At 34.4% G+C, this 13,349-nt stretch overlaps 1 protein-coding gene across 3 annotated transcripts in view; it reads left to right on the top strand.

Moving 5' to 3' along the window:
- PDE4D (phosphodiesterase 4D) overlaps nt 1–13,349 on the top strand; it is a 241,061-nt gene that overhangs the window by 202,402 nt on the left and 25,310 nt on the right. For 2 of the 3 annotated variants that reach the window (XM_008059480.2, XM_008059481.2), the window contains 4 exons: nt 9,578–9,671; nt 11,315–11,487; nt 12,034–12,132; nt 12,977–13,141. In XM_008059480.2, the coding sequence (XP_008057671.1) occupies nt 9,578–9,671; nt 11,315–11,487; nt 12,034–12,132; nt 12,977–13,141 (531 nt within the window). Of the gene's footprint in view, nt 1–3,995; nt 4,459–9,577; nt 9,672–11,314; nt 11,488–12,033; nt 12,133–12,976; nt 13,142–13,349 lie in introns of those variants that run through there. The other variant, XM_021713093.1, reaches the window with a different exon arrangement.

Raw genomic sequence — 13,349 nt, 5'->3', positions numbered from 1 at the left:
ATGGTGGTGGCTGGGGCTGAGTCACCTGAAAGTGCAGCTGTCTGGGTGACCAAGATGGCTTCTTCTCTCTCAGGTCTGGTTCTGGGCATAGCTGGAGACTGGCCGGGCATGCACACTCTTTCTTGTGCAGGCTCTCTCTCTGTCTCTTGCTCTTTACTCTTCATGAAATTAACATGGGTTTCCTCATAGCATGGCACACTCAGAGTAGTCAGAGATGCTCGAGGCTCAGTGATCCCTAGAGCATGTTCAAAGAGAGCAAGGTGAGAACTGCAAGACTTCTTGTGAGTTAGCCTCAGCAGTCATGCAACAACACTTGTTAGTTACACAATCCAGCTCAGATTCTGCGTAGGACAGTATAGCTCATTAGGAGTGTCTTTGGAGACTAGCCGCCAGAGTAATCAACTTTACAGATGAGTAAGCTGACACACTAAAAAGTTGGGTTATTTGTCAAGGATTGTGCATGAAAGGATTTAAACTTGGAGATCATGTTCTTAGTACCTGGGTGAACTTGGGGAAATATTTTTTCTCTCTCTAGGTCTCACTTTATGTGGAAATAAGAAGGTTAGAGAGGATGATATTAAAGAAACTTTCTCTCTCTCTTAGTCTTTTAGGTATTTGGGTTGGATGATGGAAGGGGGAATGGAAAGGAACAGATTGAAAGAAACACCATTTGGTGAAAGATAAGGCTTGATAACAAAGTTGGGTGAAGGAAGGAAGATGATGCAGTAGATGGGTATATGCCAGGGTTACTCAAGGATTCAATTAGATGGTTTATATTAAACACCTGATAGTGTCTGATGCACATGAAGCACCTGTTAAGTGGTAGGAAAGCGTCACAGATTTCATTTGAGATAGTGGAAGAAATATGGGCCCACTGACTGAAATGGGAGCAGTTATGCTAAGAACTACTTTAAATAGAAAAATGTTTTACAGTTTTGAAAAAGTCTGTTGTGGCTGGCAGGGCATTCGAGAGGGAGAGTATTTTATATTTGGAAATGGGAGCTGAAGTTCAAGTTAGAAGTGGCCATTGAAGAGTGTGGCCTGGGACAGTCTTTGTGAAGGTCTTGAGTTAGGGATTAATCAAACGCGAAGAAGGCTTAGTCAGAGAATGGAAAAATAAAAAACAAAAAACAAAGAAATTCAGATCTCAGGGAATTGATGGAGAATGGTAAGAATGGAACACTTCAGAGAAGTTGAGAAGGAATGACCAGGGAAAAGGAGGATCCTAGTATTCTTCAGGGAGTAGTTTTACTGGAGTGTTGGGGGTTTACATTCTTTCTTTTGTAGATGATTAAAAGGAATGAATACCAATAGTGAGGTTACTGGACCAAATGGTAGACCTACTTTTAGTTCTTTGGAAAATCTCCATACCAATTTTCATAAGGGTTGTACTAGTTTATATTTCCACCAACAATGTATAAGTATTCCCTTTTCATCATATTTGTACCAACATCTGTTGTTTTTTGTTTTAGTAATGGCTATTCTGACTGATGTAAGATGGTATCTCACTGTGATTTTAGTTTGCACTTCCCTGATGATTAGTGATGTTGAGCATTTTTTTTTATATGTGTGTTGGCCATTTGTATATCTGCTTTTGAGAAATGTCTGTTCATGTCATTTGCCCACTTTTTAATGAGGTTATTTGCATTTTTCTTGCTGATTTGAGTTCTTTACAAATTCTTAATATTAGTCTTTTGTCAGATGTACAGTTTGCAAATATATGCTCTCATTCTGTACATTGTCTATTTACTCTATTGATGATTTACTGTGTTGTCTATTTACGCTGCTGATTATGTGCAAAAGCTTTTTAGTTTAAGTCCCATTTATTTATTTTCTGTTATTGTTGTCCTTGCTTTTGGGGGTCTTAGCCATAAATTCTTTGCCTAGGCCAACATCCAGAAGAGTTTTTCCAAGGTTTTCTTCTCGGATTTTTATCCTCATGCAAAAAAGCCAGCTACACTCATATGTTCATCACAGCACAACTCACAATTGCAAGATGTGGACTCAAACTAAATGCCCATCAGCTAATCAGTGGATAATGAAAATGTGACACACACACACACACACACACATATATATATATATATATATATATATATATATATAAAGCATGGAATACTCTACAGCCACTAAAATGAATAAAATAATGTCTTTTCTGCTGGGCACAGTGACTCAAGCCTGTAATCCCAGCACTTTGGGAAGCCTAGGTAAGAGGATTGCCTGAGCCCAGGGGTTCAAGAACAGCCTGGGCAACTTGGTGAGATCTCATCTCTACAATAAATCAAAAAATTAGCTGGGTTTGATAGCTCACACCTGTAGTTCTGGCTACTTGGAAAGCTGAGGCGGAAGGATCGCCTGAGCCAGCAGGTCGATGCTAGGGTAGCCATGAGCGTATACTGCACTCCAACCTGGGTGATGGAGTGAGACTCTTACTCAAATAATAATAATAATAATAATAATAATAATAATAATAATAATAATAATAATAATAATGTCTTTTGTAGCAAGTTGGATGGGATTGGAGAACATCATCCTAAATGAAGTAATGCAGAAACACAAGATCAAACGCTGCATGTTCTCATACATGGGAGCTAAACTAAGGAATTGCAAAGGCATAAAGAATGGCATAATGGACATTGAAGACTTAGAAGGGGGGTGGCAGGGTTGAAAACTCATCTGTCAGGTACAGTGTGCACAGGTGGGGGTGGGGGTTTAAAGCCCAGATTTCTTTGCCATTTAATACAATGCATTCGTGTAACCAAAAATCATTTGTATCCCCTAAAGCCATTGAAATACTTTCTTTAAAAAGAGGAATTAACACAATAGGTGTGAGCAGCAGCTGAGGCCTGTAACAGCAATGGACCAATAGAAACTCAAAGAGGCAAAGTATTATGTGATGTTTATGAGAGAGAATGCTATCTAAGACAGACAGACCTGATGTATAAGTACTGAAATAGCAGGAAGAATGTAGAGTAACCATATCAGCAAGTATAGAAGCACAGAGTAGTAAGTACAAACTTTGAGATGGAGATGAGGTAGAATGGACGGAATTTTATGCTAAAATAGAGTAAAACCCAAATTCCGTCATGTTATCCACACCAAATAGAAAATACTGTTTTTCTCACAAGAATTTAGGTTTCTTATTTTACTCCCCTCTTAAATCTCCTCCTCTGATTATATCTTGAGCTCAATTCTGTAGAGCCACTCATTTTTTTCTTAACTTTGTGTAAAGTTATAAAAATGTTCTCTTCTGATCAAAATATATATCCTGAATTCTATTACATTTTTTATCCATACACAGTGCATTAGCTTTGAGATTCCCCCCCGCCCACCCCCTGCAATCAGATCGATAGTAAGCCATCTCCACCCCTGGATTGTGAATGTTATAGAACTCAGCCATCCGTAACAATAGAAACAAAAGGAGCTGAGAACAGCCATGCCACACAGGTGAGGGAATGTGTCATTTCCATTTGTGGATTTAGGACAGTAGTCGCATTTTATAATCCATATGCTTTTGTGTTGCACGAGGGAAACACTATGGTTATATTTATGTCACCAGGGAGCCACTTGTTTTAGATTTGTGAGAGGGAGCCACTTAAAATGCTTGATTGCCATTTTCGTAGCAGCTTTTATTTGGAAGTCAGAGAATATTAAAATTCATAGAAATGCCTCCAAAAGGATTGGCAGTTCTTATTTAAGAATGCTATGAATTTTGAAGAGTTTTGTGGTCTTTATTCGTCACTGCAATAGGGAAGCCCCATTCATCTTTTCATAGGGCAGCCTCAGCACTGTAGAGATACCATAATTAAATGGCTTTAACTGAGGAAGAAGGAAAAACCTCCTCCCCAGAGGGTTGCCCCACCAACCAATCACAAAGCAGCCTGTGCAGAGTCCACGCCCTCTACCTTTATAGACCGAGGGCTGGAATACGATTGGTACAGAGTTGAGGTTTTTTTATGGGAGGAGTTTCTTGTCACTCTTCCCCGGCTTCCCCCCGCAGTTCCTTATTTGGTAGCTTTTGACAGAACTTGTCTTTCTTGCAGCTAAGCATCTTTACATACATTATTCATTAAGCCTTGGAGCTCGGGAGAGAAAGATGCAGACCCTTAGATCTTTAGATATTCCTTTATCACGTGGATTTTCTTTATTCAGAATAGTTGAATTTTGTTTTATTCTGAAGTTTTACAAATGGCATGTATTCAATGGGAAGCAGGCTGGATGGGATTTAATGCGAGGCTTTCTTATGTATTCTTAATTACCAAAAATCTTTACAAACCTGCACGCTTTGTGGCTTGTGACGATTGTTAAAAGTATCAAGGTTTTGACGATATATACATTTTAGAACTTACTGAGTATATATATCTCTCTCTATATATAGAGAGATATATATACATATACAATCAATCAAAAATGCCTGAAGCAAACTATTTACTGTCAGTGTCTTGGGGCTACATAAAGGTAAGATTTATTTTAGCCTTTGAAAACTCCTGGTTATTCTGATTACATAACTGATAGTTTTAACAAATTATTTAATGGAGGTTAAGCTTTCTCAGCGATTTTGTGTTCTTTCCTTGCACATGACCTGGGAAAGAAATGTTTTTAGTGATCAATATAAGATTGTATAACTTTTATCGGTTGCTATTTGCATGTTAAAATAGCTTTTTTTGTTATGCAGTGGTTATTGTTTGTCATGTGGCATAGATTTGAGTTGTGCTTTATAATAGTAAGGCAAATTTATTGAAAGTAAATTTTCAGGCTAAGTTATCTATACTGATTTATGGATCTCAGTAGTATGGAGCACTTAAAATTTATAAAATTAATTTGTGGCTTTTCTGAAAATCTGTCCTACTTTAACCTGATGAGGAATATATTTTTTTCACCTTTAGATACAAAGCTCTAGACATTAAATGACATTAAAAATTGACATCACTTGACTATTTAAGTGATATTGTATTAAAATGAAAATTTGATTATCTGCTTGTAAAACTGATAGTTTTTATGATGCTATTATTTTGTTAATCTCAAGAAATGACTGAATACACAGAATTTAATACAATTATGTTCACCCTTGGCAGGTTTTTTGCATGTCCTGTGGTAATGTTAGTATTGTGGTCCTGCCTCCATAATCGAAGCAGGAGATAGAAAAATCTTATTTAGCGCTAAAGGAAGCATCACTTCAGAGACTGAAGTTAGTCCTTGAATATTTGAGCCAATTACGATATATTTTTGATTAATTTTCTATTACTGTAAGGGTTTTCAGATTGGATTATTTGCCAGATTTTGCTTTGTTTCCTTCTTTTTGAAGGAAAATTTTCCCCATTGCTGTTGAGATTTACTTGAATTCTAAGAAAACTGGAAAGTTTATTTTGGTTTTGGTTATCTAAATTGTCATGATTTCTTACATCCCTTTAAATCTGTGGATGGATCCAGATTTTAAAAATTGTTTTAAAAACATATAGACTTTCAGTATTTGAATTTTGACATCCATTTCTTGCCTATTTTTTAAATATAGAAAAGTATAAAGAGTAATATAAGAATCCCACATAATCCCTCCAGAATTCATGTCTTAGCTTTTAGCTGGCTAATAATTGATGCATGTTTGAAGGGCTTCGCATTCTCATTGTGATTATGAATAGTACTGCCAAGAATCTAAATATAGAATTTTAGTACTTATCTTTTTGAGGAAATTTTTTTCCTGGACAGTCTTGTTTATGTTTTAATACTATACCTTTAAACACTTGTAAGAAGGACAAATATAGATGGGTTTGGTCTTATGCATTTTGAAGGACTTATTTTTATGCAACCAATGCAGCATTTATTTAAATAGCTTTTAATACTGCTGTCTACCAAACTTGTAGTGCATCATGGTGCAACATATTCAAATAAATTTTAGCAGGATATTGTGGGAGGAAAAAAATAAGCATTTTCTTACTGTTTGACCTGTACCACCTCCTCGCATATGTATTAGGAGGATATGTAACATACCCAGGAGCACACTGCCAGGATGCAGAAGTACAAGGGATGATCTTTTAAGAATATTTTAATTTAGTTTCATTGTTTTAGTTTGTTTTCTGAACAACCTTAAAGGCAGAAAATAAACAGAAGAATGGCAGTTTGTAAAAAGCAAAATACAACATTCAGATCAACTGCATTTTCCTTTTCCTTTATGCCTTAAATGCTGTACACAGAAATTCTGATGCATAGTGGGAACAAAGGACTGGAAAACATTCACTCAAAAATCTTCTTTTTTCTTTGTTGCAGACATAATTCTATGTATTCAGACCATTTAGACCAGAAAACAATGAGAAATTCATCAACAGAAAATATTTAGAAGTTACTTTTAAAAAAATAAGTACTTAATTAAATTGTGATCCATTTTGCAACCAGTTATTTTGAAAAGGAGTTCTATGGTTTGTCTTTTTCAGATCTATTAATTGAGAAATAAATTGGTGTCCCAGTTCCTTCCCCCACAGGGTAATTTTTTGTAGTTATCTTAATAGTTATGTAGTTATCTTAAAATAAGAGAAATTCCACTTACATTTTAAATGTTTGTTGACTACTCGAGTACATTGTTCTTTAGTATACCTTGGTATACATTCAAAAACCAGTTTGGAAGACCAATACCAGTAGAGAAAGCACTTGTGGTGATTTGTATAGTTATTAATTTAGCTTCCTTGGACTGAAAATTTGTGTGTCAGTAACAAAAAAGGAAAACGATGTTAATTCCTTTGAGAAAATTCCTTATGTTATAGCTTTACTCTTTGAAAATTGGCTTTAGGAAGTCCCTCATACTCTCTCCCTTGGAATAGAGATGGCTGCTTCAAATATTGTCATTTACAGTTACGTAAAATGAAGCATTGACTTCATTGGAGCACCTTAGGAGGAGCACCTCTGTAGGAAGTGGAGCACCTTTGTAAGAAGATGTGTGTACGATGAAGGGTTTCTTCAACCTAGGTTTTTGTGTTTTGAATACAGGCAGAAGAGTAATCTGGGAATAATATATATGATGCAAAAATATAAAATGGGGTATGCAGTATGTCATTCATTCATACAACAGATTCCTTTCACTGACTCCTCCTCCTCCTCCTCCTCCTTCTTATTAGTTATCTGTACTAACTGGCTATTTTGGTGAACTGTATGAGCAAACTGCCAAGAAAATTACACTTCACTTTTTATATTCTTTCAGAAAAATCCAATAATACGTGTAGCATATCTGTTGGTAGCTTGCACATTTTCTGCTTGGGAACATGTTTACAGTAGGTTGTATACAGGTTAGAAGCTGAGCCTATGATAACTGGGTTACTGTCTAACTTTTTCAGTCACTCTCCCCCACTCCTTCTAGGCTTACATTGTTGTTTCATTTCACTGAGAGAAGTACTAGGTGACAGTGTAGACTGAAGAGACTGAAAAGACCCTACCAGTGGCTGAATACCTTGCCTATTCCCCCACCTTTTATAAAAAAAAGAATTTTGCCACAATCAGGTAATTCTTAGTAGCAACTTTTAGCAAATATGGAAAATTTCAGGTCAGAGAGCTCTTTCATTGAATACATGTTTAATATGTTTAGCAGACTCTTCTCTTTGGAATGTACTTTGCCTAATAAGTAAATTTTTCCAAGAATGATTTTAATCTGTGAAGCAAGGATTTTCTTACCTGTGAGACATTATGCATGATACTAAAGTTATGTTTTTGAAACATGGTTTCCCATACTAATACTGTCATAAATTCTTATGAAATTTGAGGGGAAGGAACTATCTATTACATATGCATTTTTCTGTTTCTAACTTTCATCAAATTTTTCATCTGTCCTGCAATGATTTTAAAAAAGTCAGCTATTAATATAAAAGGCCCAAAAATCAGGGACTGAGTGCTAGCTAGAAGGGAGCTGGGAGGAGGAACTCAATATGGAGTACCTACTATGTGCTAGGCTTGGTACAAGACACTTTCTATGTTAGCTCATTAAATTATTTGATAACTCATAATTCTGTAAAAATGAACAGAACAATTTTTGAGCACTTTTGTAAATGTCTATGAATATTATTAGAAAGCCCCAATTTTATTTTTCCTGTAGATTATAATAAGTGCTCAGTGAACACAAGCAGCAACCTATGTTTTGTGTACCATATTACGCAAATCTAAAAATATATATATATACACACACACACACACATCAATGTAGAAAAAAGGCATAGAAGGAAATTTAGCTAATTACTGTGGTTGACGCTGAGCAGTGGGAATTTACATTATTTCTTTTTCTATATAACTTTCTAGATTTTCTATAGCACATTTGCATTTTATAATTAGAAAGAAGTTAAAAAAAAATATGAACAAAGAGAGTGATCTTTGTGTTCCTGAGTTTGAGAATTTATTTCAAACATTGCTGAAAGATAATTTCACTACTCACCTCCAGACTTAAAAGAGAGTTTATGGTGAAATTCAAATTGTTAAAGGCTACTCAAGATTAGAATAAACATATCTGATGTTTTAAATCAAGTATCTATACTCTATGTATAGAAAAATATACTGTTTCTGTATGTTAAGAAAAATAATAAGGCAGAATATTAAAGACATATTAAAAGACCTAGTCTGGCTGTTTTCAGAGTCAAAGGAAGACACCTTAAGAAGTAGCTGACGGGTGGGGAAGCATAAGATCTTAGAGAATGTTGGATATTGGTAATACAATATGGTGATGATAGGTTAATTCTTGTGTTTCTTTGAATAAAATAGGCACCATGACATTTGTAAAACAAATTGTGAAGCAGTGAAGTAGAGTACTGAAAATTGGCTTGTTTTCTATTTAGTGACTTGGGAAATGGATTAGTAAATTCTGTGGATGCTGAGAACCAATGAATGTTATACTCCCTACTTGAAAAAAAAAACAAACCTTTAAAAAGAAACATTATATAGCATTTATTCAAATATTTTATTTCTCCATAGTTCCAAAAAAGTACTCAAAACTTCTTAGTTTGTATTGGGGTGAAAGACTAGATTTTAATTTCTGATCAGTATATATATTTATACTATATACATATATACACATCAGCCATTAAAAAATATATATATATATATATATATTTGCTTAGGATAAATTGATAAAAGCATTCCATGTTTTATTTTATTGTGTGGCAACTTTTGTTTGCCTATAAATTATTTTGTTTTGTAGATGCCAAGAATATAGCTTAATTTTTTATTTCCCTTTTCTCCACATAATTTTCCCTCAGTCCTTGAGTGTCAAAATCTGTACTGTCCAATACAATATGGTAGCCACTAGCCACATATGACTATTTAAATTGAAAAGAATTAAAATTAAATAAAATTCAAAATTCAGTTTCTCATTCACACTAGCCACATTTCAAGTGGTTAGTAGCCATATGTTGCTAGTGGCTGCTGTAATGGGCAGAACAGATTATGGCATTTTTCCATCATTTCAGAAAGCTCTGCTAGATGGTACTGATCTAAACTGTCAGGGCAATTTAAAAATTCTTTGGGCATATCATCCTATATCTTAGAGTATGTTTATGTTATTTAACTTACATTTTCCTCTTCTATTATTTCATTTTACTTTTTTCTTTTTTAGTTTAAAAGGATGCTTAATCGGGAGCTCACCCATCTCTCTGAAATGAGTCGGTCTGGAAATCAAGTATCAGAGTACATATCAAACACATTCTTAGGTGAGAATAATAATGTGCAATTTCAAATCTTTCTGTTGAGTTGTTTGCTTGTTTGTTTTTGGAGGGGAATTGGTGTGCCAACTTATTTTTTTAAACCAAACAAGTGTTAGGAATTCTATTTGTTTTCATTGATCATACTAATAATTTGAGACTGTAAGTCTCAAAGCCTTAGAATCTAAGATGACAAAGTACATTTTTAGTTTCACTTAAGATTTTAGGGATTCTCTGAATTAAGGTTGTATATGGCAAGTTTTTTGACAGTACTAAACTGTAAAATATTTTATAGAGAGAGCTATTTATACATGCAACAAATTCTTGTTAAATGCTAGCCCTACCCAGGCAATAGTTATTTAGTGATAAATTAGAAATGGCAGCCATGCATGGTAGCTCATGCCTGTAATCCCAGCATTTTGGGAGGCTGGATGGGAGAATTGCTTGAACCCTGGAATTTGAGACCAGCATGGGTAACATAGCAAGACCTTATCTTTACAAAAATTTAAAAAATTAACTGGGCATGATGGTGCACACCTATAGTCCCAGCTATTCAGGAGACTGAGTCAGGATGATCTTTTGAGCCCAGAAGGTCAAGGCTGCGGTGAGTGGTAGATTAAAAAAAAAAAAAAAGTGGTTCCTGCCCTCAATGTTTTGACAGTCTAATGGACACTAAGCCTGATAAACCAGTGGGCACATATTGCTAAATAAATGTTTGCTGATAATAGCTGAGAGTGGTATACTGGGACAATCCCTTTATCTCATTCATTGAAAGAAAATGTAGTAAGTAAAAGTCAGTAAATTGAATATATCCTTGATTTGGATTTACTTTGAAAACAAAATAGCTATAATAACTAATAAGCATATTTTTTAAACAGACATTTATCAAACATGTACTATGTACAAGGAAGACAGAATTTTACACGACATTGAAATAGTGGATGAATGTACTAAGATCTCTTATGTCTTTTACTATAGAAAACAACAGTTAGTGTATTTGCATATTTACTTATCAGATAATATTTGAGATTTTCTATGCTCTCTATTAAACCTGATTATATCATAACCCTTTTCTCATAATATAGAGAACTAAAAAGTATGAGAATTCGTCCCAGTCATCCAAAAATGCTGATTCAACTCCCACAGTATGACCTATTTCAGTTAGATATTAGGTTTATACACTGCTATTTTTGTGACATTTGTGTATGAAGTTTCTATCATTTCAAAGTACTTATTGAAACTGGAGTCCTTAGTTGGCAAGAGCAGTTTTCAAAGCTCTAATTGAATTTCAAATAGGAATGGAGGCGATGTACAGTGGAAATAACCACCTGTTTTATCTTCTTCCAGTCTGCTATCATGATAAGTATCATAAAAATTTTTATTAGGACATTCTATCAAAGAGGTAACTACTAAATATATTTGGCAATAATTATTCTGTAATGGAATTTGCTTAATTTTGTGTTTCATGATATAAAATTATATTCACATCAGACTTTAATACTCAACTCTCTAAAAGGAAAAGTTTTACTTGGAAATATTTCCTGGAATATATAATGATCAATTACAATCTGTTCAGTTATGCATGTTATGATTTTTATTTGAAAAAGGGTAGAATTAATAATAAATGTAGAACATTTTCTAAATTTCTCAAGATAAGCAACATGAAGTGGAAATTCCTTCTCCAACTCAGAAGGAAAAGGAGAAAAAGAAAAGACCAATGTCTCAGATCAGTGGAGTCAAGAAATTGATGCACAGCTCTAGTCTGACTAATTCAAGTATCCCAAGGTTTGGAGTTAAAACTGAACAAGAAGATGTCCTTGCCAAGGTATGATGACTTCAAAGATCATGATAAAAAAAATATGCAGTGTTACCTTTTCATAAATTTGATTCCTTCCCTTTTTAATAGATTGGAAAGGTTTATTTATTTGTTGATTTTTGTAAAGTATTTGGATTTTATTAATACATGGATTTAGGTGGTTTGGTGTATATGTTTCTTGTTTTTTTCATCTTTGATTATTTGGCCTTAAAGAGTTAGGCATTTATCTCTTATAGGCTTTAGGAGACTAGTTAATGTTTTATGAATAGATTTTATCCATTGAAGAAATGCTTTGAGATTGATATTCAAAATATATAAATATATTGTATTTTAAAAGACATAAGGCTAAGTATACTACTCAGTTTTCAGTACATTTAAATGAATTTGCCTAAAGTTTGCCTATATGTATGGTGCATCCATTACATTTAAAATGAATCATTATTTTAAAAATTTAATGATCTTTACATTCAGATCAGTAATTTTTTTAAATGATTGTGTTCATTGATTCATGTTCTCTTCCACTTTCTAAATTTTTTATATTGTTTTTAACCCCAGGAACTAGAAGATGTGAACAAATGGGGTCTTCATGTTTTCAGAATAGCAGAGTTGTCTGGTAACCGGCCTTTGACTGTTATCATGCACACCATTTTTCAGGTAACATTCTTGAGTCCTATCATATTTCTTTTACTCAGGAACTTAATGTTCAGTGGCTTGGGCATGCGTTTTGTCTTCTTTATTTATAACACTCTTTTGCTTATTTTGATACTTTTTCTTTCTGTTTTTTCTTTGCCAAGGGATAAATAAAGATACAGAAAGATAGAGTATAGGTAAAACACAAATCAATTTTTGATTTTTTTTACATTAAAAATTTTGTAACGGGGGAGAGCAAAGCAATTAATTGACGTAACAGTTTAAAAATCATCTTTATGACGCTGACTTGCATAATAAATGGAGTACTAACTTTAAAAAGTGAATTAAGCCTGTTGCTGACTAACCTTAGAAGGTAGTTTCTTCACTTTTTTGTTTCCTGCCATTTTCTCCATATCCATTTCTCACTCTTGTTGAGCCTTTGCCCCAGCCCAGGGTGGGATTTAAATGAGATGTTGAGGCGGTTGAAGGTACCTAGGGACTAGAACGGGAAGCTCCAGCCCTAAAGAGGATGTTGATTGTCAGCTGGTGAGATCCAGTGACTGACTTAGTGCTTGACTTCAGCAGTCTTCGTGATAATGAGACATAGAAACGTTTTGAGCTAGCAGCTCATTCCTGACATCATATAGCTGGGGTATAGCACTACTGGATTCCAGGACAACCTAACTGTGATTTTGTATCAAAGTCCCTGGATTTCCCCAGAGGTTTCCATTTTCCTCACTAGATCTGTGCCAGTTGCCATTTCTGGGTTATCCACAGGTAGCACTAATGTGTGATTTCTTTTAATATATTCTATGGAATAACATTTTATATAAAGACAAAAACAGTAAGAGGATTTCTTTTCCTACAGGAACGGGATTTATTAAAAACATTTAAAATTCCAGTAGATACTTTAATTACATATCTTATGACTCTCGAAGACCATTACCATGCTGATGTGGCCTATCACAACAATATCCATGCTGCAGATGTTGTCCAGTCTACTCATGTGCTATTATCTACACCTGCTTTAGAGGTAAATCGGTTTTTTGAATTTTCAGGAACACTAACTTGCCACTTATAAGTCTCTTAAACTTTTATACTGAAGGGTTTGCAGTGAAGAAAACAATTGAATTCATTGGAAGTATATTGACTTATGAGGGGAGTGTTATGGTGGTTAATAAGCAGCTGAGTCTTTGCTGAATTTTGCCTGTGAAGTTGGTCAGAGATTTAGAGATTCAACT

The sequence above is a fragment of the Carlito syrichta genome, unplaced genomic scaffold (assembly GCF_000164805.1).
Source record: "Carlito syrichta isolate Samal-C Ts95f unplaced genomic scaffold, Tarsius_syrichta-2.0.1 Scaffold304160, whole genome shotgun sequence".
Lineage (NCBI taxonomy): Eukaryota > Metazoa > Chordata > Mammalia > Primates > Tarsiidae > Carlito > Carlito syrichta.
The sequence above is the reverse complement of the archived record's forward strand: the minus strand, read 5'-3'. Positions and strand labels throughout refer to the sequence as shown.